Source organism: Bactrocera dorsalis, chromosome 1 (assembly GCF_023373825.1).
Source record: "Bactrocera dorsalis isolate Fly_Bdor chromosome 1, ASM2337382v1, whole genome shotgun sequence".
NCBI classification, from domain to species: domain Eukaryota; kingdom Metazoa; phylum Arthropoda; class Insecta; order Diptera; family Tephritidae; genus Bactrocera; species Bactrocera dorsalis.
The window spans coordinates 114480567-114507937 of NC_064303.1; the positions used below are offsets into that span (position 1 = coordinate 114480567).

At 38.8% G+C, this 27371-nt stretch overlaps 1 protein-coding gene across 6 annotated transcripts; it reads right to left on the reverse strand.

Annotated features, from left to right (window-relative positions):
* On the reverse strand, nucleotides 1–27349 carry LOC105229242 (rho guanine nucleotide exchange factor 7). Of its 6 annotated transcripts, XM_049447221.1 has the most exons (11): nucleotides 26620–27349; nucleotides 13924–14414; nucleotides 13645–13845; nucleotides 13390–13588; nucleotides 13223–13319; nucleotides 13027–13151; nucleotides 12704–12964; nucleotides 7968–8307; nucleotides 7677–7913; nucleotides 4827–5804; nucleotides 1–1927 (listed from the first exon to the last, which is right to left on the reverse strand). In XM_049447221.1, exons 2-11 carry the CDS (start codon nucleotides 14259–14261, stop codon nucleotides 1740–1742), a joined length of 2964 nt encoding a protein of 987 aa, XP_049303178.1. In that variant the 5' UTR covers nucleotides 14262–14414; nucleotides 26620–27349; the 3' UTR covers nucleotides 1–1739. The 6 variants fall into 6 exon arrangements, with proteins under 6 accessions (XP_049303178.1, XP_049303184.1, XP_049303174.1 ...); XM_049447227.1 differs by lacking the exon at nucleotides 4827–5804; XM_049447214.1 differs by lacking the exons at nucleotides 1–1927; nucleotides 4827–5804; nucleotides 7677–7913; nucleotides 7968–8307 and adding exons at nucleotides 8361–10726; nucleotides 11098–12350 and having other exon boundaries at nucleotides 26620–26712; nucleotides 27196–27349.
* Nucleotides 27350–27371: the final 22 nt, after the last annotated feature.

Genomic DNA, 27371 nt, shown 5'->3' on the forward strand with positions numbered 1-27371 from the left:
TTCCTTCGAAATGGAATAGAAAATATTCGCTTTTATTATTTAGTTGTGCGCGTGTACACACTCGCATTCACATACATTGCTTTTTGTTATTTTTATTATTTTTTGTCAGTTTAATATCCATTATTTTGTGCTTACAATTACGTAATGCTCCATTACTGCTTAATTACTTCTTGGTTTGGAAGTAAATAATTGACAATCCAAAAAGGAGATTAATGAGCATTTCTCAACAATACACATCGAAATTACAATAGCAACAAAAGTACTGTGCAACAAGTGAATAAATCATATTACTTGTCTCAATACGCTCTACCAATAATATTGCAAAGCTAAAAATACAATTTTTATTTATTTAATACTTTACTAATTTCTGTGTGAATATAATTCATATTCCTGCGAACACATTTGGCAAGCCATAAAACGCTTCCAATATTCCTTATCACCAAAAATACTATTGACAACAGCAATTGTATGAAAAATAACGGTAATCAAATATGCAATTCCTACAGTAGTTATACATACAATTAATTATGGCTTCCATTGTCGTGTGTTATTAAAACCAAAGCAATACGGTATTATATATGCTTATCTACTAAAACTGTATTTTTTTCTTACTGAGCTATTTTTCAGATTCCTAAAATTAGCACTGCACTTCGGTTCTGCTTAGTATTCCTGGCCTCTCAACTTACCTACGTGGCAGTCGAAAAGGTAATGTCGTTGTAATTGCTTTTTTGTTCGATTATAAAAATTAGTTTCTTATTACGTATATTTAATAATAAATTTGTTTTCTAGTTGAAGTTTTGTGCGTCTGACTTAATAAGTGATTGGTTAAGTTATTAAAGAGGGAAGCATTCGTTTGAAAATTTGAAAATATTTGAGAAATACAAAGTTAAACGAAATAACCGGATTCGGGCGGACAAAAAAACCATTGGTTAACTAATTTTAGGGCAAATACACTTTTGTGTAATTTTTTAAATTTATCGATTTGCTCTTAAAATTTTTGCTTAGTTCCACCATTCGTCGTCAAATATATGTTTAATTAAACGTTCCACATCCGTATGCGATTATGCCGATCCGCATAGTTACGAAATGAGCAATGCGTTTGTGATGTCATAACCTCTAAACTATCAAGGTCAAAAGTAGTTAACTGTTAACATGAAATATAAGCGTAAAAGTGAAAGCAGCATGCTTACTTTGTTGCTAGCAAGGACATACTCAAATATTATTTCTATTTGTGTTTCGAAAATTCTTCGGAAAAGCCACTACTGTTGCTTTCCCAGCGCAGTTGAACTACTAAAGACCTACAAAATACTAATAATATAACAATAGTTAAGCCTAGTTCACAACTATTTGCGTATCTCGTGAAACTTCACATACACTATTCTCGAAAATTATTGAATATTTGTGCTTAATACTTAAGTTCATAAAAACTAGAGCGTGAGCGTTAAATATGACACATTCTATGTATGCAAAGGTCTAAAAACTATGCACTTACCATAAGTGGGCTACTTAAAAAACGGAACTACATACAATACATTCTTATAAATAAAACATTATTGTTCTTTCATAAAGAAAAATTGCAACAAAATGTCCACTAAATGATGCCTAGGTGCAACCGACACACTCGCTCTCCCCGCTTCGTTACCGTCCCACTGACTGAAGGCATACTTTGTCCTCCAGACATTTCAACTCGCTTCGCTTATATATGCCAGACATGTCTCGGAGCACTCTCACTTGCATAGTCAACATTTCGGCGTATTGCTAACCGCGCTGCCCGCCTCTAAGTGTTGCATCAACAGCTGTTGCAGGCTCGTGCGCAAGGCACGCTCCTCGTTCATTTGTAGCTTCATTTGTGACATTTCCTGCTGCATCTGCCGGATTGCGGTCCACAGTTGGCGCAGAGTTGGTGTCATATCCTCGTTCTCCAAGCCTTCATATGTGGTTGAGGTTTGCAGACAGCGTCGTTTTTTGTTGTTGTTGGCGTTTGTATGTAGATAGATAGTGGTGGTTGTGGTGATTTTGGTGATGAAGTTGGTTGAGGTGTTCGAAGTGGTAAAAGAAAAGAAAAAACATACAATATTGTGGAATGGTGTTGCTAGCTGTGATGGATTCAAGGTTCTATTGCTGAACTGTGATTTTAATGGTGCAAATATTCGGAACAAACGATTATCAAAAATATCTTTATAGAAAAACAAACAGCTAAATACTTAAATACGAGTACATATGGAAGCAAGGTTTATGTAGACAAAAGGAATTCATTGCAAACGCATCATTCAACATATTACGTAATAAAAGTGATTAATATATTCGGGAAGAAATATAGAAATATAACTACATACAATACTCTCAAACAATATTTGCTAAATGTTGCTGCTCAGCCTTGGAGGAAAATGGTCACTCGTAATTAAAAAAAAAAACAACCCAAAAACCGGTAACTGGACATTTTTAGCTCTCAGGACATAAAACAAGCAACAAGTGATTGTTTTGCAAACGAAAATTAGCCAAGGCTGAGTTAGCTGTAAATTCAAACGTGCATTCTTGCAATGCTGCGCACTAAGTATGTAAGATCTAAATGCTGATATGTTTATGGGCAATCATACCAAATAACTGACATACACTACACATTTGTAAATATCGAAAACGCTTCTCATTGTTTATCAATATGTCTGAAGGGCTAAGCTACACTACTACTTAGAGAGAATGGAAAAAGCATGCAGATACAAATTACTGCTTCGCTTGTCAACCTGTTCCCCACTTTGTTGCTGGACTTCGTTTGTGGTTATTGTTGTTGCGGCACTTAAAAAAAATATTTTTGATTTCACGTCTGAGGTTGCGTATTAAAAAATATTCTTCAATTCAGTTTGTATTATTGATTTATTATTTTTTGTTTTTTTTTTTGTTTTAGCATTAATTTCAATGTAAAACCTCACACACTGGTTCATGATGACTTAGTATTAGTTACTTAAAAGACTCCAGGCTAACTTAAAGATTAGCAAGTACATTTCAATTGTACATACATTTGCGTTTTGTATTACATACATACATACAAATTTAAATACACATATACATAATTTTCACTGCAATAACATTTAAAGCATACACGATTTCAATATTATATATTGTTCAATTTTGTTTTTGCAAATTATTATTGTATTCATGGTTTACGCTCATTCACTGGGCGGTAAAAGACTTAAAAGTAATAAACCTCTTTGATTCGTTTTACGTCTTTGGTAGAAGTTAGTAACAAAATTCTCTAAAAAAAATTATTATAAATATAACAAAATATGATTAACAGAAAAAATGACTAAGGAAAGTACACTTGAAGTTGATATTTTATCAAGAACATGCATTCCTCCTCTTCCTTAAACATTTAATATTATATTTTATAATTTTTTTAAATTTTCGGAGGAATATTGCACAGCTGCTTGCCTGTCATACAGAGCACATACTACTGCGTGTGAACTATCTGTCAAATAAAAAATATAGATATTGATATTTTTCAATAAAAATATTGAAAGTCAATCATCTCACTAAATTGTTAAATCATTGGGGCTGAGTTTCTCAGTTGACCGCATACGCTGCGGCAAGACGAATTATCCTAAAATGTGGCAACTGCGTACGGGTCGCTTATGGCAAAGGGCAAGCAATGCGCGCAGCATTTAGAATTGACGGGTATATATTCAATTATATTGATACGTATTGTACAAGTGTTCAGACAGTCTCAGTTTGGCTATAAAACATAGATATTTGGCTAGAAATACATTTTACTAATTTCGCGCATTTATTCATTGCGGGGTTTGGGGGTTAAGTGCAACAGAGAGCAGAGTATAACTTTTTTTTTTGATCTGTCAATATAATTTAATGCAAAAAAATGCGATTTACTTTGAGTATTCAATTGAAACTGGGATGTTACGGAAAGCGGTTTTAGAAACCTAACTGAACTATTAATTTCATTAAATTAATTATTTTAATAGTGTTTTAAAAAGCTTCGCTTATCTGATAATATAAATAGTAGTTATGTTCAAGAATGGATTGTATAATTTGTTAAGACTGACTCCAGCAATTGGCAAAAGTTCGAACTGATTTATAAATTTCCGATACTTTCTTGACAGGGTGTACATACATAAATATGTATAATAGATTTCAAGTAATGCACAAATGCAAATTTACAAAGTATAAAAATATTATTTATAAATTAAGTGTATTAACTTATTGTAAAGGTCATATATTATGTAAGGCATACATTCCATAAATGTAAAAAATGGATAGCAACTTTAAACTTGGATATTTACAAAACCAAACCGTATGCATATTAAAATACAATATGTGAATAAATATAAGCAAAAATAAAGCTATTGCGATGGCCCGATTCTCTTAATTGTCAATATAATAAAAATATATATGTATATATATATATTAGTTTAAGTGTATCAAACGTTATAGGTAAATTCAATTTTGTATCATTAAAGTCAATACAAACTTTTACTTTTGTTCTGCGCATGCGCGAAGCCTCTATCACCGAATGGTATGCCTACAACTAATACTAAGACATACATATACAAAATCTGACTTAACCACTACATACACATTTAGCTAATTTTTAACTGTAGCGTTTGCACAACAAAAAATTAATTAACTAATGGCTGCGGCTCGGCACAAGAGAAGCAGCACGCAAAATGCAGCAAATTAGAAATGAGCAGCAGAGCGGTATGACAGTGCTGACGGCGCTAGTAAACACGCTGTCAGCAAGCGTGCATTAAGCGTCTCTATGCAGCCACCTAACAATCAATAATTGTTCATTTTGCGCCATTGCTTCATAACAAAATTACCGCAACACCAGCTGCCCGAGTGACGTTGGCTGTCGCCGTCTGCGCTGGTGCTTGCCTCATGATCGCCGGCTGTGCAATTTCCCACGCTACTACCATTGCGCAACAGTGCAGCGCTACAGCCGTGCGGTCCGTCCTCGACGTCGTCGCTGTCTCGTCCGTTGTCCACCACATCTTCACCGCCGGCTAATTGCGGTGTGCTGCGTCGTAGAGGTGTCATTTTATAGCCGGTGGATGGGCCGTAGCCGGACATTATGTAGCCGCCGCCGTAGCCGGCGTAACGATGGGAAACCGTTGTCTCAAAGGAACGATTCAAGCGGCGGTCGTAAAGACCTGGCGCTGGTGGACGCTGTTGCTTTTGTAACTGTCGCTGAGGTGGCGGCTCCTGTTCCGTAATCGTCAGAGGTGTTAAATCGAGTCGTTCCGAATCGCTACGATTGCGCAACGTTGTAGACGAAGGCGGTGGAGACCGCTGGTGGGTTTGGTAGCTATTTTTCACGAGCTTAGGTGATGGTTTATTCTTGCGTGGCAACAGTGGTGTCATAAAAATATTGTCATATCCCGAACCAAAGCCGCTCTTCATGCGATTGAGTGATTTGCGTGTTGCGCGCTCCTCTGACAGTGCACGTTCATATATTGGCAGACTAGAAGGGCCACTGCCAGCATTTGTGGTGGTGGCGCCAGAAAGTGAATAGCGGTAGCCACCGGCATTCGCACCGCCGCTTACTCCTGTTGTTGTTGCATTCAACGATGACACGGAACTAGAATATAGATTGAAATAGTTTGGACTCGCCTCCCGCCAAATGTACGAGGAATTCAGGCTGTTTGTGGAATTTTGTTGGTTAGTCGCGCCGCTGTTGCCCGGAAATGGGACACCTGTATTGCACAGGTGTGGCAGTTGTGGATTTGATGTAGAAAAGGTTTTGCTGGTCTGCAGCTTTCCGCCGCGTATCGGCAAGCAGGGCGTCCACGGTTGCAGTGCTAAATGGGTCGGAACAAAAATGTGTAAAAGAGTGCGGGGAAGAGAGAAAGACAAAGAGAGAAATGAAATCGAAGAACGAAAAAAGGCGAAAACCAACACAATAACTGGAGACAACAGAAGTCAAAACAAGGTGAGACTCGTAAAATGAGTCGACAATTGACAACAAAGCGTAATTAAATAAGCATAAGGTAACCAAAACACCACAAAATCCCAAAAACAACAAAAAACACAAAAGTAATATTACATGAGCGGTGGGTTAAACAAACAGTATAGTACAACAAGTGAAAATAATTCACGCAGCCGCAATGATTAATAGGAGCAGAGAGGATTCTGTGGAAACGTTTGAACAGCAAGATAAGTACGAAGTTAAAAGGTAAACTATTTTTTTTTGTGATAAATATGCACAACATTAATTAATAAAATAAATTATGTACATTCTTTAAATGAAATTGTGAGTTGAAATGGCAGAGAGGTGCTGGGCAAACTCAGATACGCGTTTAGGCTAAAGGAGTCCCTTTTTATTAGAACTGTATTGTATAGAAACTTAGAAGAGTAAATAAATTTTAGCGGTATATATAAGCAGTTAATAGCGGTAAAAATATATTTCCAACATAATCATTTATGGATAGGCTCGAATTTACAGGTAATTGTGAGGTGAAATTGTTAGAGTTCCATCCAGTGGAATAGGGATACTGCATGTGCTTTTTATGCATCAAGTGGATGGAACCTGCATATGCATTCCAATTAATTTTTCTCTACATGGGGAGTGACAACAGAGTACATTAATAGGAGAGATAATACCATAGGTGGGCGAATAGGAACATAATGAAACACCAGTATGACAACAACCCAAAATGATGGTTTTTACGAGTATGCTTAACGAAAAATGTGATATCAGGGGCATGTAGTTGTAATTCCAATGAAACCATAAACGGAAAATGTAAATAAAACCGTAGGCTTACTAAATATATATGTACATTTTCCAATTAATATTAAACTAAAAAACTAAAATAGCTTTGATTCGTTACAACGATTTCGGGCTTCTCTATGCCATTTTCGGGAGCTAATTGTTTGTGTGTGTGTTTTTATTCGTGAATTAGTGTAAACAAATGGGTATTATTAATGTTTTAATGCTAGCTTTAATCATATATAATATATCTATGTATACTAAGTGGTGGATTAATATTGGTTAACAACTAGTTTCAAATAAAGTAAAAACAGCTTTACTTAATCTAATCCAATATGTAAAACTAAAGATTATTTTATTTGCTAATTAGCGTTATTAATTAACTTATGTAATAATTAAGCACTGTATTTAAATCAAACTGTTACTGTTATTCTAATTATCATTACACCCCTTTGCGAATCACGATTCAATTGTGAAATCACACTTTTCGATACGTTTTTCCAATCAAGATTTTCAATTGCAGTTGTTGTTTTAGTTTTTGTAAAATATTTTAGTAGCGGTATATGTAAATATGTTTTCAATGCAACCAAAGAATATACAAGTGTTTCGTTTTTGTCGAACAAAACTCTAAAAAAAAAAACTTACGAGCAGTAATTATGAAACCCACATGAAGCAGAAAACGAAAACACGTATGTGAGCACACTGAGAGGAACTGAACACTGCGCAGGCGCCACAGTACTTCACTCAAAGTCTCCACGAACGCATTTTGTGTGCAAAATGGCAAAAAAAACAAAACGTTTATACAGAGTTCTTCAAACAAACAACAAAACCACAAGCAATAGTGAAATGAGGTGAGAGTTAAAAAAAATAAACAACAGATGCACCCACCTCTAAGCAATGTGCAGTATGATTAAGTACTACCAATGAGAACTAAGCGAGGGAATAGTGTGTGTGGAGCACTTACCCGAATGTATAGTGTTGCGTGTGGTGTTCTGGTAGGCAGCACAATAGCCTTCAAAAACTCTCAAAACCAGCACATCCTCCTCGAAAGTTGGCTGCGTACGTCGGCCGCTGCAGTAGCTGGCCAACGCGTTGGCGCTTCCGCTACCACTGGTGACGCCACTGCCGCTTTGCGTCGTCGCATTTAGTAAATTGGGGCGCAGAGGCGGTGCTGGACGCAGATTCGTTATACTCCAATTAGCTAAAGTTTAAAGCAATGTTATAAGAAGCACATGGCATAGGAAAGATCGCTCACCTCTTGTGTTTCCTATCTTTGCGCTTGTGCTTCCCCCCACTGCTGCTAGGTACTGGCTCTTTGAAAAATTGCTCGATGTCGGGGCTAAACTTGATTTGTGGTTTGGTGCCACCGGATGATTTTGTTGATTTGGTTGTGGTGGTGGAAGATGATGATGAGGTGGTGGAGGCTGAGTGTGCGTGTATTGATTGTAGCTGAGGTGGTGGTTGAACGACAGGCTCCGTTTGTGTTGTGACGGATGCGACAGGGACGTGCCCCCCATTGACGTTGCCGGCGCCGCTGAGCTTTGGGAGTTTGTGCGTTGCGCCCCCAGCATGCCGAGGTTCGCGGGTGGAGACATCTGAAAAATCAAAACACATTTCGTTTCTTATTGTATAAATAAGTGGCAATTTCACAATTTTGTTAGTTTCCAAACATTTTCGACGCAATTAATACCAACAGAGAAATTAAAAATGCTTCAAAAATTTGCTTCAGTTAGTTTTTTTGTTTTCTCATATTTTTTTTAGTTTATGGTTTTCATAATTAATTTGTTTAGTTTAGTTTTCGCACGGATGCAACCACTGTCACAGCTAAATACATAGCGCAAGCAAGCGAAACGAGCAAATGCGGTGGCGAAGTGGTGTAGTGTGGCAATGGTGAAGATTGTTCATTTCTCTTAGATCGAAACTGTTTTCAACTCAGCATGATTTGGTGGAGTTGGTTGTGATTTTGACTTTGTTTTTGTTTGATGAATGATGAAGACAAGCAGATGACGTGAATTTGAACAAAAAGCAGAATGCATCAAGTTAAGTCAACAGTTAGGGTATTACTCAAGGGAACTGCGCGGTTTTCAGTTATCACTAGCGTTACACAATTGAAACTATTTCTTCATACAAATATTGCTTATAAACTCTGTGCGGATAAGAATTTTCGTATTGATTTATAAATTTTAACACTTTTACTAGTGGTTGGTTGATTTTGCAGTAACACTAGTGAAACTACTTAGTATTGGCCATTAAGCCGTTAATGAAAGCGCTCAACTCGCGCACAAGTCAAATGCCAACCGAAAAGAAATCACAAAATGCTTGTTAATCAAGGTAAACACAATTGAATTCGCACACGCCCATCCAGCGCCGTCTACGCTGACACCTGCCCGCAAAGAGCAAGTGGCAGCTATCAAGCGGCCGGGGAGGCACGCGTGTGTCAATAAAGATTGCTTGCCTTCTATAATGGAATCGGAGCAGTTCGCGCATAAATGTGAAGAACTGGGATCGCCTGCATTTCCTTCGGCCCATTTAGCACCATCATCATCTGCCATCTGAAGAGAGCTTAAGGAGTCGCCACGTGTTATGAGACCTTTACAAATTGGACAATCCAGCGAACTACTCGGACTTGAAACGGTTGAAGTGCTGGATGTGGTTGCAGTAACAGCGCCTACATTAACAAAAGATGACCGACTTGCACGCTCGCTGTGAGTTGTCGAAGATGCTTTATTATCGGAAATACCGCCATCGTCCGCCGAACACAATGGACATTGCACCATGGAAGTAGTTGTTGTGGTGTTGGTACTATTCTCACCACCTGAGTTGGACCTACAGAAACACACACATTCTCGGCATAGTGACGAGTAGGCTGTGCCTTCACTAAACCCACTGCCACCACCAGACACACAGCTGGCACAGCTGGAACATCTGGAACAACGCGATTCCTTGCTTAGCTGAGGTGATTGCAAAGCCTTTGCGATGCCACGCACCACCGCCGTTGGTAACTTTTCCTTCTTCCACCAATGTGCATACATGCCAGAACGAAATAGCGGACCGTCAGCCGGACCTGCCGTTGCTGGCGAATCGATGTCATCCAGACTTGATGAGAACTGCATATTTGCTGGACTATTCGTCATCATTTGGTGACTTGAACTGCTAGCCACAGAATTAATGGTTGTACTACTGGCGGATATTTGCAACTCAGCGGTTGTTATAGTTGAAATGGGCGCACCTTTGATCGACGCGGTGGTTGACGTTGAGGCATTAGGCTGTTGTATACGGTGGAACGGATCTATGCTGTCAGTATTATCTATGAGATCTTGGGTGGCTTCAGGTGTGAGGAATTTCGCCCGAAACATGCCGCACACATCGAAGCGTGTGAGATCAGAAATATCGTTAGGGTCGGAATTGGATGTTTCTGACATGGCTAAGTCTTCACCAACGTAGTAATTTCCATGAGGTGGATCGGGTGAAGTGATGGTGCAACTGCCTGCCATGCCAGAGTCGCTGGAGCGTGGACTTGGACACTGTGAACTCTCACAACATTTGCATTTAGAGCTCGAGGACTCGTTTCTCTCTTTGCGTAATTGTTGCTGGTGGCGGTGCGTGTGTTCCATGGGAATGTTGCGATCTAAGTGATTACTGTTTATACTTGGATTTCCATTAGATGAACCACTGTTTTCGCTGGCGATAGGCGACGAGTGTGTTGCTGGAGTGTGATCGACATGTGCATTGGACATTTGGACATACTGATAACTTATACAACGCCTAATGGAACCAGGACGTTTTTCTTTACTGCTGTCGGAACCTCCGCTGGCACGTTGGGGCACAATATGCAATTCAGTGGAGGACTGGTTATTGTGTAAAGCAGCAACGTCCATTGCGTCGGTGTCGGGTTGATTCTTTTTTGTCGCCGCTCCATCCCGCTTCTGAATGCTCTGAGCACTTTGATCGAAAAGAAACTGTGGCTTGAACATCGAAGGCGGCGATATGATGTCGTCGAAATCCTCCGCCATGCTATATGTATACAGATAAAAGTAGTATGTGAGCACTAAGCTTGAACATACTCATGGGAGACGTAGAAGCATACTTTAAATGTCATAGTTTTACACATTAATATTTTAAGTTTATTAAATACGCTATGACTCATAAGTTATGCATACACGAACTCCCTTAAGCATAAAGATTGACCAAACCAAGTTCTCTTGTACCAATGAAGACTCTCATAAGCGTTTCAGCCAAATACGTTTTTACGTTTATATTTTCGACGGTTTAAAAAAATATATGAATTAGGTTCTGCAATAATGCACCGAATTGATTTTCGCATTGGCTTTACAGCTATGAGAGCCTTCATCAGATTTTTATGAATCATCACAGGTTTTACGAACGTTTGTCTTCCCAAGCAGCTCTCATCAAAATTGTACAATAACTCCGCCTGCAATTTGTCTGGGGCCGTTAAGCACTCCGCCGGCAAGTCTAACGTACTGGAATGAGTAACATCGTCCTCATCACCGTCATCATCATCATCATCATCGTGGTCACCATAATCATAGTCGGATCTAGCATTGTCGCTCTCTAAACTCTGGTGTTTTAGTGCGTCAACGCTCAAATTGTGTGCCTCCTTACGATCTTGCCAAGTTGGCACATAGACGGCAGTGTTCGAGCTGCGATTGAAGCGATTGCCAACAAATAAGTTCGGCATGCTATGGCGCTCTGGCGGTGAATCGGAGACTTGAGCGACGAGCTTTATTTTGGTTTCATCTGACATTTTTGTTAGATTCTCACATGCAACGTATGCACCCCCAAACCGCTCACAAAACACAGAAGAGCCATGCGAGGTTTGGGACGCTTGGTGTTGCAAGCTTTGCTGAAGACTTGTGTTGTCTTCAGATAGCTCCTCCAGACAACTGGTGATGCCGCCGCTTGAACATAAATCCAAATGGGCTGTTGTTGTATGGATGATAACACTGTCGGTGGATTTGCGTACCAGCGCTTGCATTGCCTTTGAACCGATGATCAGTGATTCTTTTTGCAGAGCAACCGGTCCAGCAGAGCGCTGGCCGCTATCATCCATGCTATCAGTATCTAATTTGATTAGATTTATAGATGAACAATGACGCTCCTTTCGCCTCGTAAGCTCCACGTTGTTAGCGGATGCTGCCTCGTCAATCGAATCGCGCCGATTAGCGTGGAATTTTACATATTCTAAGGCGCTGGAATCATGGTCGCTATATTTCTCATAATCTTCGTCTTCGTCACTTTCGGAGTCAGTAGGCAATTCGAAGGCATCCTGCCGCTCCAATTCTGAACGCTCCGACGAGTTGGAATAATCTAAATCCTGATGGTTTGACTTATACATTTTTACCGAAGACTTGAGAGCACGTTTTCTACGCAGGGGTATACTCTTCAAATCGATACTTTGCCGCGCTTGCGGATAGAGCAGCATTTTTACTAAAGTACTCTTGAGTCGCCCGGTCTTTACTAGTTTGGCAAAATGTGCGCTTAGGTTAGCATAAGGTGCGGTGGGCGGGTAGTTACTCGGAGGCAATGTTATGCGATATGGTTTGCATGGAGGAGCAGCGTAGTACGCGCAGAGCGAGAAACGTGTACTATAACCGCGCGCATCTAAAATATGAGGGTTCTGCGACGTGGTTCAGTTGATTACGTGCGTTTTTATTGGATTTTACGTATTGTTGTTAATTTTGATTTTCAATTGAAATTTTTGTTATTTTTATTTAATGATTATATTTGAGAATTTGTGAATTCGTCGAATAGTTTTTCAATATAAAAAGTTAAGTAAAAAGTAAAATTAAAAACTTCAAGAAAATTACATTTAAAAAAATTACCTCAAACTCAATTTTTATTTAAAATTGATTGTATTGCCAGATCAAATGGTTTTTAATCTATAACTTTAGATTTTGGAGAGGAGGCTACATTGCAGAGAGTTTGAGGTAACCTTGATTTCGTATTTAAAATGCTCATCGAAAAACTTACATGTGGTGGAGGTTGAGGTGCATGCCCACTACTACTACCGCTCATCGATTTATTGCTAAGGTTGCTTAGTTGGCGTTTGATACCAATTGGCATAGTTGGATTTGCAGAAGTTAAGAGCTCAACCCATCTATTCGCTTCGTTGGGCCCTTGGCACACAGCAACGATACGCTCAATCAAGGGTCCATTAATTTCAAAGGCATTTTTCACTGTGTCACTATCTTCGAGACGGTTCACAATGATACCCGTTAGAGGCAGTTTCCCCTTAAAATTATTATAAAAGGTTATTGCTCAGCGATCGCACATGAATATATATTGAAAATTACCTCGTAAATAAAGGCACTCATTCTTTGACTAACACTGAGTATCAGCAAAGTTTGTGGGAAAAGCACAAAGTACCGATCTCTGTGATCCGGCCCGACAGCAACGCTGCCCATGTGTATTATGTCACCTAAGTTAGTTAAGAAGAAAAGTTGAGTAAGGAATTTCAGTACAGAAATGAGTAGCAAATCGTTTCTGTACCTAAAGTGCTCAGCTCTTGTCCTTGCCAACCGCGTACTGGCCCCGTTAACACCTGCAGCTCAAGTTCCTTCTGCCGTCTTGTAGCAGAACATGCCGCCTTTTAATAAATAATAAAAAATATTAATTGTCAGTGAAAAAGCACAGCGCTATTTCTAGAGATACTTTACTGCAATATCCTTGTATACGGCAACACTTCGTTGTGTGTCACCTCGATCCGGATGGCTGCTCTCCATATGCCGCTCGAGTTCTTGAAGCATGGCAGAATATTTATCTAGCCGGCGGAAAGGTTTCGAGAGACCCGTTGTTAAAACCAACAGACCAGGCGAGGCAGCCCCTTGCCGCTCCATATACTTCTCTAATTCATCTCTGCGAAGCCGAATATAATGTTACTGAAAAGTTGGTCTTTAAAATTCTCTACTCACTTGTGCTTATCGAGTATGACAATGGCCTTTGGGTGGGCTGCACAGTAGGCTTGATGGACCAGTTTCATGTGCGGTGCCTTTGTTAGAAACAATTTACCAACCCGATCATTACATTCTTCCATCTGTTTGAGTAGTTCTTCGTGTGTTTTAACGACTTCTACGAAATTACACATCAACTGGGCGTACTCATCCGCAGTGAGACTATAAAATCACAAATAAAGCAAATATACATGGGAATGAATGGATTATTTAGTCTTGCTTCTTAATTCGCTTTCTTACATTTGCGCCTGCTGTAGTGGTTCGAGAAAATTTTCCAGGAGACCTTGAACCTCGGCAACATGTGCCCGTTCAGAGTCGAGCAGATCTTTCAGCACAACGGAACGGTACTCCTGTATCTCTTCTGGTGGTCGTATCGTTTCTGTGAGCGGCAAAGGTGCCTTGTATTCGTTAACATAGTTGCTGGGAAACCAGCCAGTCTTATCGTTGAGTGTGCCCTCCCACCAGCCGCCCTCCTCGCGCTGAGTGACTGTGATGAGGTCGCCTTTCTTAAAGCACAATTCGTCATTATTGCCGCCCTTAAAGGAGTACTCCGCTTGGACGATGAGTGGCTGCGACATTTTGCCGTCCTTTCTTTCGTTGCAAAAGCTTTCCAAAATGGTGTTACAGCCAGTTCGACGTGAAATGTGAGTTGAAACACACCACTTGGGATTCGGTTCAATTGAACTGTGTCAGCGTCGATGCCCGACTTTATAATTGTCGAGTAATTAGAACTGCAATAAAGAAGTTGTCATGAAAACTATACTGAAAACTATACAATTTCAAATAAAAATAATAATTAGGAACTACAATTTAAACTTCACACAATTTCGAAAATTCGAAATATTTTACATACTTTAACAAAATAAGAAACACGTAAAATCGTGTTTTTTTATTTAATTTCGAAGAATTCATTGTCCATTTCCATTGACAAATATAAAAATATTATATTTTTTCTCCCTGAATTCTCTCCTCACTCTTTCATTCCTTTGTTATATACATATACATATACATATGTACATAAATAGATGTTCTGCATATTTTATTTAATGTGTCACATCACATTGGAGAAGGAAAAATTCCAAGGTTGCCAAGGTCGACGCGTCGGTTAATCGCCATTTTGGCACTGCACTAATGGGGTGACCGTGCCGATCTTAGTTTTCTCGCACTTCGATAAAAAGCACGCTCAACTTGTTGAAAGCCTTTAAGTGCCGTTAATTAATCAGATTAATTCCAAATGTTTCGAATGGAATTCCAAATTATGTTTATTGGTGATTTCTCTAAATCTTACCAGACTATTCACATCAAGCGATAACTCTCTCGTTCGTGAATACTTGAGAAGAAATGTATTTTTTCAGCTTTTCACCACAGCTATTTATATTCTCGTGTATGTACAGCCATTTGCAAATACGAGTATGTTTGTTTGAAGATTTAAATGCAACAGTGAAGAGCGATTAAATTTTTATCCATTTGTTTTGCGCAGATATTTTTTGAGATCATTTTAAAAAGACACACGCTGAAGTGAAAATCGCGAGAATTCCAAGGCAGTTTGTCACTGGGTGCTCAATGGCTATATGGGAACCAAAATTTGCTTAGAAACAAACAGAAGAACAGCCGATAATAAAATTGTGCTTGTGTGTTTCCTTTTTTATGGTTATTTGGAAACAAGTTTATTTCTGCGATTTTTAAACTGAACACCAACGAGTGGCCACACTACTGCTACTTGGAAATGACATTATTTTTCGTATTTAAAACACAATTTTGACTAAAAATATTTAAAAATTACAGCGGATACGCTGGCTAGGTCATGTCGTACATATTGACGAAAACACTCCAACTCTGAAAGTTTTCGACGCGGTGTGCGCCGGGGTAAGCAGAGGAAGAAGAAGACCTCCACTCCGTTGGAAAGACCAGGTGGTGAAGGACCTGGCTTCGCTCGGAATCCTCAAAGCCACGTTGCGAAAAGAAGAAATGACTGGCGCGCTGTTATTAGCTCGGCTATAATCGCGTAAACGGTGTCTACACCAGTAAAGAAGAAGATGTTTGTCAGATACCCTATTATGTACACATATAAATGATCAGTGTAACAAGCTTCCCGTTTTTTTACGGGGTTAGATCACCGAAATAACAGCCCCTAAACAATGAAGTAGTGGTCCTCCAACAGTTAGACAAAGAAAATATAATCCTAGGCACATTTGTTAGACCTTTGGAATATTCTGCATATTAGACACAGACTTTCACTTTGAATGGATGGACTTCATTGACACCAAAAAATATAAATTTTCTTTTCAAAACTGTCATGTTTTGCTTTATGAACCCCTAAATGACACCGCACTCCTTTCGATCGTCCGCGACAACAGCCATTACAGCTCGCTGAGGCGGCGACATGTCACCGCCACATTCATTATCAGTCAAGTGTGAATATTCCACACATTTCTCTCCTACACGCGCACGAATACCTTGCAATATATGCATATAATTAAATGTCTTTGTTTGCCTTCAGCAACTCCATTATTCGCTGATGCCAATTGGATTAATTATGAACACGGCGGAGTACATAGAAGACACTTTCTTATATGGCACGAAGCCATACTCATAAATCACACTAAACACTTTAAATGAACAAATCAAAAGCAATACAGCGCACACACATGCATACATACACATACATACATATATGTATGCATGAATGGAACGCTTTGACAAACAAAACATGATTTCCTTCAATCGCTCACGCGCTGCACATAATTAGCTTGCATGTTTGCTGTTGATGATGTTGCACTCTCTCGCACACAAATGCCACACACACACACACGCCAAACGCCCACTGCTATGCACATGCACAACGCTCGCATTCAGCCGGCTGCGGATGCCAACGATTTCCTCCAAAGGAAACGCTGGTCCGTCCATTCACTTAAAATTGTCTCCTGTTTATTTCCGCTTCTCTTAGTCACTGCACAAGAATGTACCGTTGTGACGCAAATTGCAGAATGATTTTCATTTCTTTTTGCTTTTAATTTGATGTTGTTTACAAGTTTGCCGTCTTGAAAGTTATGTCGCCAAATGAAAGCACTCATAATTAAATTGGAAAACACTGAAACTGATTTTTCCTTCCTACTTTCGGTGATTTATTCCTTTTTAATTTATAATTTTTTTTTTATTTTTGTTTTTAATGTTTTATTACGCTTTCCGAAATTTGTTTACACTTGAAAATTTCCTCATAATTAAAAAACAAAAGTGTGGTGTAGTATTATCGCGATATTTATCTGCTTCTTGCTCTTTGCCATCATTTGCTGCGAATAAAAATAGACAATCGACAACTTTGCACACAGCCATGTTTGCTTTGTTGTTTTCTTTTCGCGCAAGAAGCGCAGTCGAGCCACGACAGTTCTGGCAAAGATAAAACAGCACACACACTCCCGATTTGTTGTTGATTTTGGCACTAAAAATATAAATCAACGTCAGCAGCGGGAAGAGAAGCAAACGCTTTGCAACGGGTTGACAGCGAGACAAACAAACAAACAATGATCAACAAAACCGGGAAATAGTTATCCACAAATGTCCATTACACAGCAGTAGATTGCAATACTCCATGTTAGTCGGAACTGTAACTACTTCCTTTTAGCGGTCCGAGAAAGCAGCCGTAGCTGAGAGTGTTTACGAAGACTTGACGCATTTTACGTCAAGATATTAAATTGAAAGCGTACAAAATAGAACTTGTGTAAGAACTGAAGCCGCTCGACCTTCCCTAGCGACGTCGTTTCGCTATGGGCTCTTGAAAAGTTCCAAGAAGATTCGACGTTTTTGAACGAAATTTTGTTCGGCGATGAGGCCCATTTCTTGCTTAATGGATATATAAACAAGCAAAATTGCCGCATTTGGAACGAAAAGCAACTTGAAGAGATTCATAAAAAAAAGAGAAGTTTGTGGACCGGTGGAGTTCAAAAATAATCCCGGTCATAACGTAACCTTCAATGCCCACCGTTATCGCGCCATGATAACCGAGTATTTGATGCCTGAAATTGAAGCTCGTGATCTCGGCGACATTTGTTTTCAACCAGACGGCGACATTTCCCACAAATCGCACCAATCAATGGATTTATTGAGAGAAAACTTCGGTGAGCAGATAATTTCACGATATGCGACGGTCGAGTGGCCGCCAATATCGTGTGATATCACACTGTTAGACTGACGTATGTCAAGTCTAAAGTGTGTTCGGACAATCCCGCTTCGATTCAGGCCTTGAGGCAAACCTTACGCGTGTCATTCGCCAGTTACCAGTCGAACGAGTCGAACGAAAATTGAACTCAACGGATGAACTATATGAGACGTAGCCGCGGCCAACATTTGAAAGAGATAATCTTCAAAAAATAATTGCCAAAGAATGTTCTTTCGAATGATAAAAAAAACATTCCCAATTAAATTTGAAGTTTCTATATTTTTACTGCGGGAACCACGAAATGGATCACCCTTTATATATCCACAGTGCACTCACTTAATAGGACAAAAGGGTTTACTTAACCGACACGGCAAAATATCCTGTCAGGTACGCTATATCTCGGAAATATTTCTATTACAATATCAACAAATAGGCACGACTTAGCCTTTTTTACCGCCGGGTAATCAATACTCGCCTTGGCTTCGCTGAGCGTTTATTGCGCAAATCCTAGACGTAATAATTGACTTTGATTGACTGGCTGATGCCCACAGACATATCGGCAATAGCGCTGAAATTGTTGTTGATGATGAAAATGCAGTTATTGGAAGCTCAGTACTTACAGAACAGCTAGTTGCTTGGTCTTTTATTTTTGGTCAGAGAGAAATGTTTAAATGGAAAGTTGTGTGAAAATCGCGTAAATGGATTCAGTAGCGATTGCAATGGACAGTAATGATTTAATTGTTTGTTAAAACCTCAACAAAAGACTTGAACTTTAGGAGCCGTACTAGCATCTGATGATCGGCGGGCTTTTTGGATGCTCACAAGGAGCAGCGGGGCAGTTGACATGCCATAAATCTATTTCGGGGACAATATACACTCATATATTTATCTAAATTCATTTCGAAATGTTTTCGGGATACATGAAAATGTTTTATTGTTGTGGAAGGAGAACGGTCTTTGTTCTAATCGACAAGTAACAAGACAGCTTACTCAAAAATAATGCGACGTCGAGGGCGTATACGTAACGCTGAAGTCTTACTCTAAAATGATAAGTGAATATGCACTACGGACATATGGACGTCGAAACCTATGTTGGAAAACACTAACACTAGAGTGGTATGATAGGAAACACAAACAGTCTCGACCAACAACAAGCGGCAGCAGCCTAATTAATTGCTTAAAGATCTTGTCTTAAAAGATAATTAAAAATCGCAATAAACAAAGTAGCATAGGCCAAAGAGAAGGAGAGAACGATCGAAAGAGCTAGAGGGCGACACAAGAGAGAGCTGCATGTGGCGGTGTTGACAAATGTTGCGAAGCGTTTCCGGTTTATAAAAATAAAACTGTATGCATATAGTACATACTTATGTGTATTTATGTATATATATATATATATATATATGTATGCTTGTGTGTATATATGCATAGAACTCTCGGGCACCACTCTTGGCACGCACACAGCCACATTTACACTTGTACTTAAGGAATTTTTAATTTTACAAACTGCAAGAAAAATTAAAAATGGTTACAAGGTCACCAAACCCGCAAAAAACACATACGATTCTTCGCACAAATCAGATTTTTCCACTCTGCGTGGAGTTCGTCGATTTTTACATTGCCAGCGGGCTTTCCTGCAATGTGTTGACAGCCACTTTGCGCGATTTATCATTCGCTGAAGTATCCGCACCGCACGCTCAGGCCGAAGTAATGTTCACGAAGTATGTTTTCAAGATTAACGGTAATTTGTCACTTTGTTTTTAATAATATATGTGGCTATATAAGCTCTATAAGCAATTGTATTGACACTGAAATCTGAGTTCGTTAGTTTTTGCTTTAGCGAGTTCAAAATTCAATTTGCTATACCGTCTGATGCTCGCGCGTTCACGATTATTTGGAGACTGAGGTGGCCGCCACAGCGAGCGTATTTGTCAACGCCAAAGCGGCTGGTCGCCAACCATGGCACGCACACAGCAGGAGCGCCAACAGCAGCCGAAGAGCAATGCGCTCACGCAGCCTCATCGCATCCCCCAGCGCAGACTGGGCCACCGTTTCAAGCGCTGTGCACACACCCCTCTTTCAAAAGATGGCCATTCATTGAGAATTTTCGTCCAAAGCAACTTTTTTCGCAATTTAAAGAAGTCGCTGGCGATTACCCTGTAGCTTTGCGGTATTTGCAGATGTTCGTTATTGCTTCCATTAGACAAACAAACACACACAGGTATGCATACATATAGGTGCATGTACATGCATATATAAACCCATATGCTTTTTTTCTCTACAGTCGGTTTGTTGTTGTGGCAAAGTGTTTATTTTTCAGCTTTTCGCCTACTCTTTCACATCAGCTACTCAAGTATGTGTATGTGTGCATGTATTGTTTGTTTGTATGTGGCGTTTTCTCATCGTAATTATTAAAAATGTTTTTAAAAAGCATTTCAACAAATTTATGTCCTCATAAAAATAATTTTGCTAAGGCGACCGCGCTTATATATGTACATCCATACATATAGATATATAACTTTCGTTCCTTTCAATTTAAATATTTGTATCGAAGTACATATATATGTGTGTGGGTCTGTCGCAAATGAAGCGGTGAATCCAAAAGCGTGCAGACATTATAATTTTTGGCTTTTGGCGATCGCCTTAAGAGCTCAAATGAAGCGCAAAGAAAAAGTATTGGAATAAAGCGTTCACCCCTCTCTGCTTCCGGCAGAGTAAATCTCACTTTCCTGGAATTTCTTACATGGGGTTGTGACACTCTTGTCATTCGATTTACAAGGTTGAAGCTTACATTGGTAAAAGAATTTTATATATGTACATATGTATCTACGTCAAATGGAAAAGGCCGCCTCTATTTTAATACCCTGAAAATCAGGAGAGCAGGGAGCTGACTTTATGCCGCGATGTCTGAATTTGCATCCCCGCAAAACTAATAGGTCTGTGTAAGCTTACGTTAAGCAATATCAAAAGCTCCATCAAACTCGGGAAGGACCTCTCCGAGCCGTTCGATACCAAATGAGGCTTCGGACAAGGTGACTCCCTTACGTGCGACTTCTTCAATCTGCTGCTGGAGAAAATTATATTAGAGTATACAGCCGCCGATGTCGGCGGCCTCAACACCCGCCCGTTAGTTCTGCTTTCTTCAGACTAGATAAGGAAGCGAAGCAAACGGGTTGGGTACGAGGGTACAAGGAAATATCTCCAGCCATCAAAAAAACAGTCGTCGAACTAGCGACTTTGCTCCCACGTCACTCTTGTCAATCATAACTTCGACGTCGTACATAATTTCGTCTGTCTTGGAACCAGTATTTACACCAACAACAATGTCAGCCTCGATGGAACGATGCGCTGTATGAGTTATACGAAGACATTAGACATAGACATAGTTCAGCGAACAGTTTTTTAGCCAAGTTTAGTGTGGCTCCATATATGTATATATAAAAATGAAAATGTGCCTTCAGATTTTCCTTCATTGGATTGGATACCCCCTTGTTCCCCAAACATCGGTGGCAAACAGAACATAGATATTTCTGCCATGGAAATGAAAAACTTTCAGGTCCTTCTACCTGTCGATCAACGCCAAAGCTCCACCAATAATGGTTGCCTATTTATTAAAACTCTAAACAGTTTTAAATTCTGTTTCTTTTTTATAGAATGCAAGCGCATTTATCCATAATTTGCACTGAACACTAATTAGCACAATGGAAATAGCATTGACTGCTTGTCCTTCACGCTAAATTAATTGCATGCGATTACATCAGATTACCATTGCCAGCGAATTGCATAAAATTACAACAACACACTGCATTCCAGAGCGCACAATCAAGAGCCGCAACGCGATACATTCAACCCACTGATTCTAAAATAATAAAATATTTCAGTAGCGAAGCAAAAGCGATTCGCAACCCTCGCAGACAACACCCGAAATTCATAAACTTAATTACACTTTGTAAATTCATAGACGAACAGCACTCGCTTGAATGGCTGCATCAATTATAAGCTTCGATTTACATATGTTCAAATGCCATTGCAGATCTGCATAGCTCAGTGTGTAAATATGTATGTACGTATGTTCTATAAATGAGGTTTGACTGTAGTTGTAAGCGTACATAAATTGGATGGTTTAACTGTTGCATTCGTAGTGGTTCCGTGAGCAGATTTGCAACCGATTAAAAGTAAAATAGCTTCCTGAGGTCGTCAACCAAATGAAGTGAACTTGGAAGACCGGCAAATATGCCCACTGAGGATCAACATATGGTAAGCTATGTGCGTTTTTAACGGTAATTAGATTAGCTGTTCAGCATTATAATCCCGTCGTTTAGAAATTAGCTAACCTCCAAATGCGGCAATCGTCCTCACCCGTCTCTCATTAAACTTTTAATATAGAGCCAGTGGCACATATCCTTCAGCTTTTTTTGGCTGGTTTAGCATGCGCTTCCGGATACAAGCTGACATATATACACATCCTGTATATGTAGCTGGCAATCACACGTAAATAGTTGTCATGTAAAGAGCGTGAAAATGTCAACGAATATGAATAATGCTAAGAGCATTGGCGAGAGAGCGGCGCAAGCAGAATTTTCGCATTTTTCAGAAAACCTCACAATTATTTTTAATTTTTATATTTTTACAATTTCTCGGAAATAAGGAGAATGATTGCACATGCAGACAATTTTCGTATGCATGAATTTTATTTTTTCTACAATTTTGGTTAAAAACATACATACATACATATGTATGTCTATAATATGCATATGTATATGGTTATAATAACAATGGCGGCTAAATATGTAAAGGTGCATATTCGCATATGAGAATAAAGGAAACATAGCTGAGGAGGAGTAGAAAATAACCGTGACTACTCTGCTATCTGTGCTCGGTTTAATTCCGAATGTGCGGTCGGCTAAACTCAAATACGATCTTTTTTTATATAAGTGATGCCTCTTATGCTGTACGCTTACACCTCATCTCGAAACATGGCAAACCTTTATGGCACGTGGAACTGATTCTAATATTTACACTCTGAACTATTTTTGGACACTTTATTGCTGCTCTTTTCGGCAATGGGTACGAAAATAGAAACTCCAAATTACGGTTTACTTTATTGTAGAGGATAAAACACAATTAATGCAAAAAGTACTCAACTTAAAAATTGAATATGTCACACCAAGAACACAGCCGAGATGAACAGCACCAGGCGACGACATTCGATTGGCATGTTGCCAAACGCCCAGACGCAGACGTCAAAATCAAATTTCCCTCAACTAAGACGACGGAGTATTCTGGCCACGGAGGGAGGAAAAATTGAAAAATACCAGTCTTTATTTGACATCATTTTGGGCGCGATATTTTATGGATGTGGAAAAAATTAATAAATAAAGGAGAGCAAAATTATTTGGAATCGATCGTTAAAAATATTGCGAAGCGTGGAATTTTCAATGATATGCCGATTAACTTTTATACAGTTTATTGTCTGCTCTTCCTTATGTGATTCGCACAATGTAAAAACAATGTGGCACTTGCCCCGGAATTGTCTAAATGTCACTAAAATTCACTTTGACTCCTTATGAACGTTGTTTATTAATCCAAATGGTGATTTGATGATGAATTCGAATCAAAGTATTTAGAAAATATTTACAAATAGTGCATAATCAAAGCAGTTGCATTCAAAGCAGTGCAGATTATCGTGTGAAAACAAAAATAATAAACAACATTTAAGAAAATAAACACAATTCTATTTGAGTACATTACCCAACAAAGACGAAACGACCAAGTACATTATAAGTGCATACGGACTTGCACAAATAAACAGCAGCAATTAAAGGCTGTAAGATGCCATTTTTGGGCAGCACGAACTTTAGACGACGCGTGCTCCAGCAAAATAAGAACCAGGCAAACTTACTTACATATATACATAATTGCCTCGGACGGACAGCATTGGCAAGCTTGCTAAGCAAATGTCAATGCTTGAAATCGTTGGTCCAGCCTATTCCTTTTTAAGAAAAGTGGGGTTCAAGGTATTTATAAATTGAACGATACTCGAAGGATACTTGGGATATTATTGTTGTTGTTGTTATTTTAACGGGTACCTAGCCCCCCATAGGATGGTAAGGCCTAGCCAAGTTGACGTCGACGCCATCTAACGGAAGGCCTAAGAAACGTGCTGTTTCGACGGGATCGGACCATAGAGAGAGGTGTGTTAGATGAGTGGGGTTGGTGGGGCATGCAAAGAGGTGGCCAGTGTTATGCGAGTACGCCATTCCCTGGAAGGGTCGACGAGGGTATTGATGGTTTCACAATTAATGGCAGTCGAAAGCATCCCAGCAGGAACTGCTTGGAGAGGAGTTTATTATGCTCCTTAACTGGGAGCATACGGGCCTCAATATGTAGGTGTTCGATAGGAGACATCAAGAGGCATCCTGTCGTAGTCCGGAGTGCTGTGTTCTGACAAGTCTGAAGCTTCTTCTTCTGTGTTCCACCGCATCCAGGCGACCATATTGGTGCGGCGTAGTTGAAGACCGGGTATATTACTGTCGTCCCACCCGCTTTTCATACAATTCAGAAGCTATGTTCCTTTAAAGCAAATTAGGATTATGATTAACGCCATTTTATAGCTCCACATTCAACAACAATCGGGTAAGGAATCAATGACTATTCAAGATATTTGACATGCTATCGGATCTACAACCAAATGGTGAGGTAAAATGGTCATAAAATATATCAAAATTGTTTTCAAAAACCTACGAGAAAATACCGTTATCAGCAAATTGAGATGCATACAAAATATTTTCGAAAATCTTGTTAAATTTGGACATTTACTCATGAAACAAGTGTCGGCGATGAATAAGCTAAAAGTAAGTTAATATTAGCGCAAAAATAGAAACTTAATAATTTATCGCGGTTCAAAAGTGCAACCAATTGAAATTGAAATAAAACATAAACTAAATCTTCCAAAGTTGAATTCCTTGTAATAATTGAAAACATTTTCAAATTAGCCATAAATTACAAGCATGCATACACATGTACATACATACATTGAAATTGAATGCAAATCTTAAAAAAAAAAACTTGCGTTCCCCACACATGTGCCAGCAGAAAATTTATGTTTCCGTGTTGGGGTCTTGAAGTTTAACGGTATACAATGTCCCAACTTATCGACTGCAATCAAAGGTGGCGCAATACAGCATCCAGACACACTAAAACATTTGTTTGTGCAACCTAAATTTAGTGTGCCCTCTAGAGCGTGTGCAACCGAAGTGTGAAGATCAGCGCTGCTGCGCAAGCTTATGGGATTTAAAATGTGGCAGACATCCATTGAAGCAGGTAGTGCATGCACAAATTATAGACTGTTGGAGGGCTGTTTTGAAGCTGATTTTTATTTAAGGCAGCTACAAAACATTTTAATGGTTTAAAGTAAAAATAGAATAAAAATTTGTCAAAGCAAATAGTAAGCTACAAAAAGCATATAAATAATAAAGTGCATGAATGAATGAATATTCACATTTGTCAAAAGCATCCAGTATGGTACGAGTTGTGCAGAGTGGAATCGACAGAGGAGCAACAGTTTGCGGTGAGAGCTATTGGCAACTTAAGGGGGTACACACTTACATATGTATGTATTAATGTGTAACTACATGCTTGTATGGCGCATTGTGACTCAACTCGGCTGTCTAGCTCCCTGTAAAAATTGGCGCCATCGTCGGAATAAACATTGTATGTAGTCTTAGCGCAGCCAAAGGCACGTTTAAACCGCAAGAGTCATTGTGGCACATATGTAGCCATAGATTAGAACACGGTGTGCAGTGATTCACCAACACTCGGAGGAAAATATTTAAAGTACATCAGATTTGTTGCAGATAGAGAAGTCAGAAAGATAACAAGAATTATGTTGGCTGCAAGTGTCCTATGTAATATGAAGGAAAAATTTATTTATGGTAAATATAGTATATATTTTGCCCAAGGTTACTTTATCAGACTCAAGATTACTTGCTCTCATGGTACAACACCTACAGCACACACATATTGTAAGTATATGTATGTATGTAAATAAATATTTGTATGTTGTATGATTTTTACTGCAGCTTTACGTGAAATGCTACACGGTTCAATTCTCCTCTTTTATTCCGTTGCAACTCAGACTGCATTTCTTTGAACATACCGTTGATGTTGTTGCGCACTTCTGCAAGCGACCACTTGTCGCCCTCTTTTGTACGCTGCTCTTTTGTGAAAATAGCCAGAACAAATAAAAGTAAATAGAAGAAACAGAAAAAACCTGGAAAATTGCATGAAGTAAAGTGCACCATATAGCTACAACTATGCTATTGTCATCGTTGAAATGCTTGCAATTGTGTCTGTTGGATACTCTTTGGTTGCGAGACAAAAGCAGCTTAGATGACGCATAAAACATATGTATGTATGTATGTATACGCACCTAGGATAGGAAACATAACCATGCATTTGTGTACATATTAAGTATACAAATGTACACATGAATAAATAATATTAAACATAATTTTAATAAGTCTGAATTTGTTATATATATATATATTATCTATCCGATATTGGCACTAACAACACAGAAAATAATAAATATTTAATAAGAGTAAATATTGTATATACATACATTTGTACATCGCAGCAGCATTCTAAAAACCATTCACGAAGAGTTTTGAAATGTATTTACATTTGTACAAACCCATTCTACCTACGTACTCATAATATCAAAATTATTTTTATTTATAAATATCAAAATTAAAGTAGCATATGTGGGTACAAACACTTACCATATAATTTACTGTTGCCACTACTCCGAATTTGTCGAACTCACTACAAAGCTATTTTATGTTTGCACCCACAACACCGCCGTTTAATATTTGCTATTAAGAAGTGATATTTTTATTATTTTTTTAAATTGGAAAATGTAATGAGTTGTAAGTATGTAACCCCAACTATTTCATTAGGTAACTGATTTTTTTGTAGTTAATCGCAACTTTGTTTGTTGTTTCTATTTCTATATATTTATTAAACACACTTTATTAAAAATAGCAATGTTCACAGGTTTATTCTTTCTCAATATAACATCGGCGACGGCGACAGCGCAGTCAACAGCGGCAGTGACATTAGCTCGAAAAAGAAGTGAATCAAAGGCAGCGACGTCGACGACGAAAGCAACAACAGAAAAATTTATTGAGCAGAGGAAAATTGACTATGTATTATTTTGTATGTTTATGCTCTTTAAACACTAACAACGGCCCGTATACCAATCTGCACTTCTTCGCGACAATTTCCATAAAATAATCAACATGTTTTACGGATTTTTATAATATTTAAAAGCGAAAAAAGTGATTAAAATGACACACCAAGAAATCTGCTCGAAAATAACTCGACTGCCGAAAATGACTAACTGAGTTGCCAACTTCGATACTGATACAAACTTCTTAGTGGAGACTAAAATTGATGTTCATATGGTGCTGAATTATTCAAACATTGTTAGACGACGTGGAAACCTTTTATATTATATATTTGATTTAAATCA

Coding starts and splice junctions, on each gene's coding strand:
- LOC105229242 (XM_049447217.1), bottom strand. CDS start 14,261: ATGTCGCAGCCACTCATCGTCCAAGCGGAGTACTCCTTTAAGGGCGGC. Junction 13,846..13,923: donor CCACTACAGCAGGCGCAAAT/GTAAGAAAGCGA, acceptor GTGATTTTATAG/TCTCACTGCGGATGAGTACG. Junction 13,589..13,644: donor GTCATACTCGATAAGCACAA/GTGAGTAGAGAA, acceptor TCGGCTTCGCAG/AGATGAATTAGAGAAGTATA.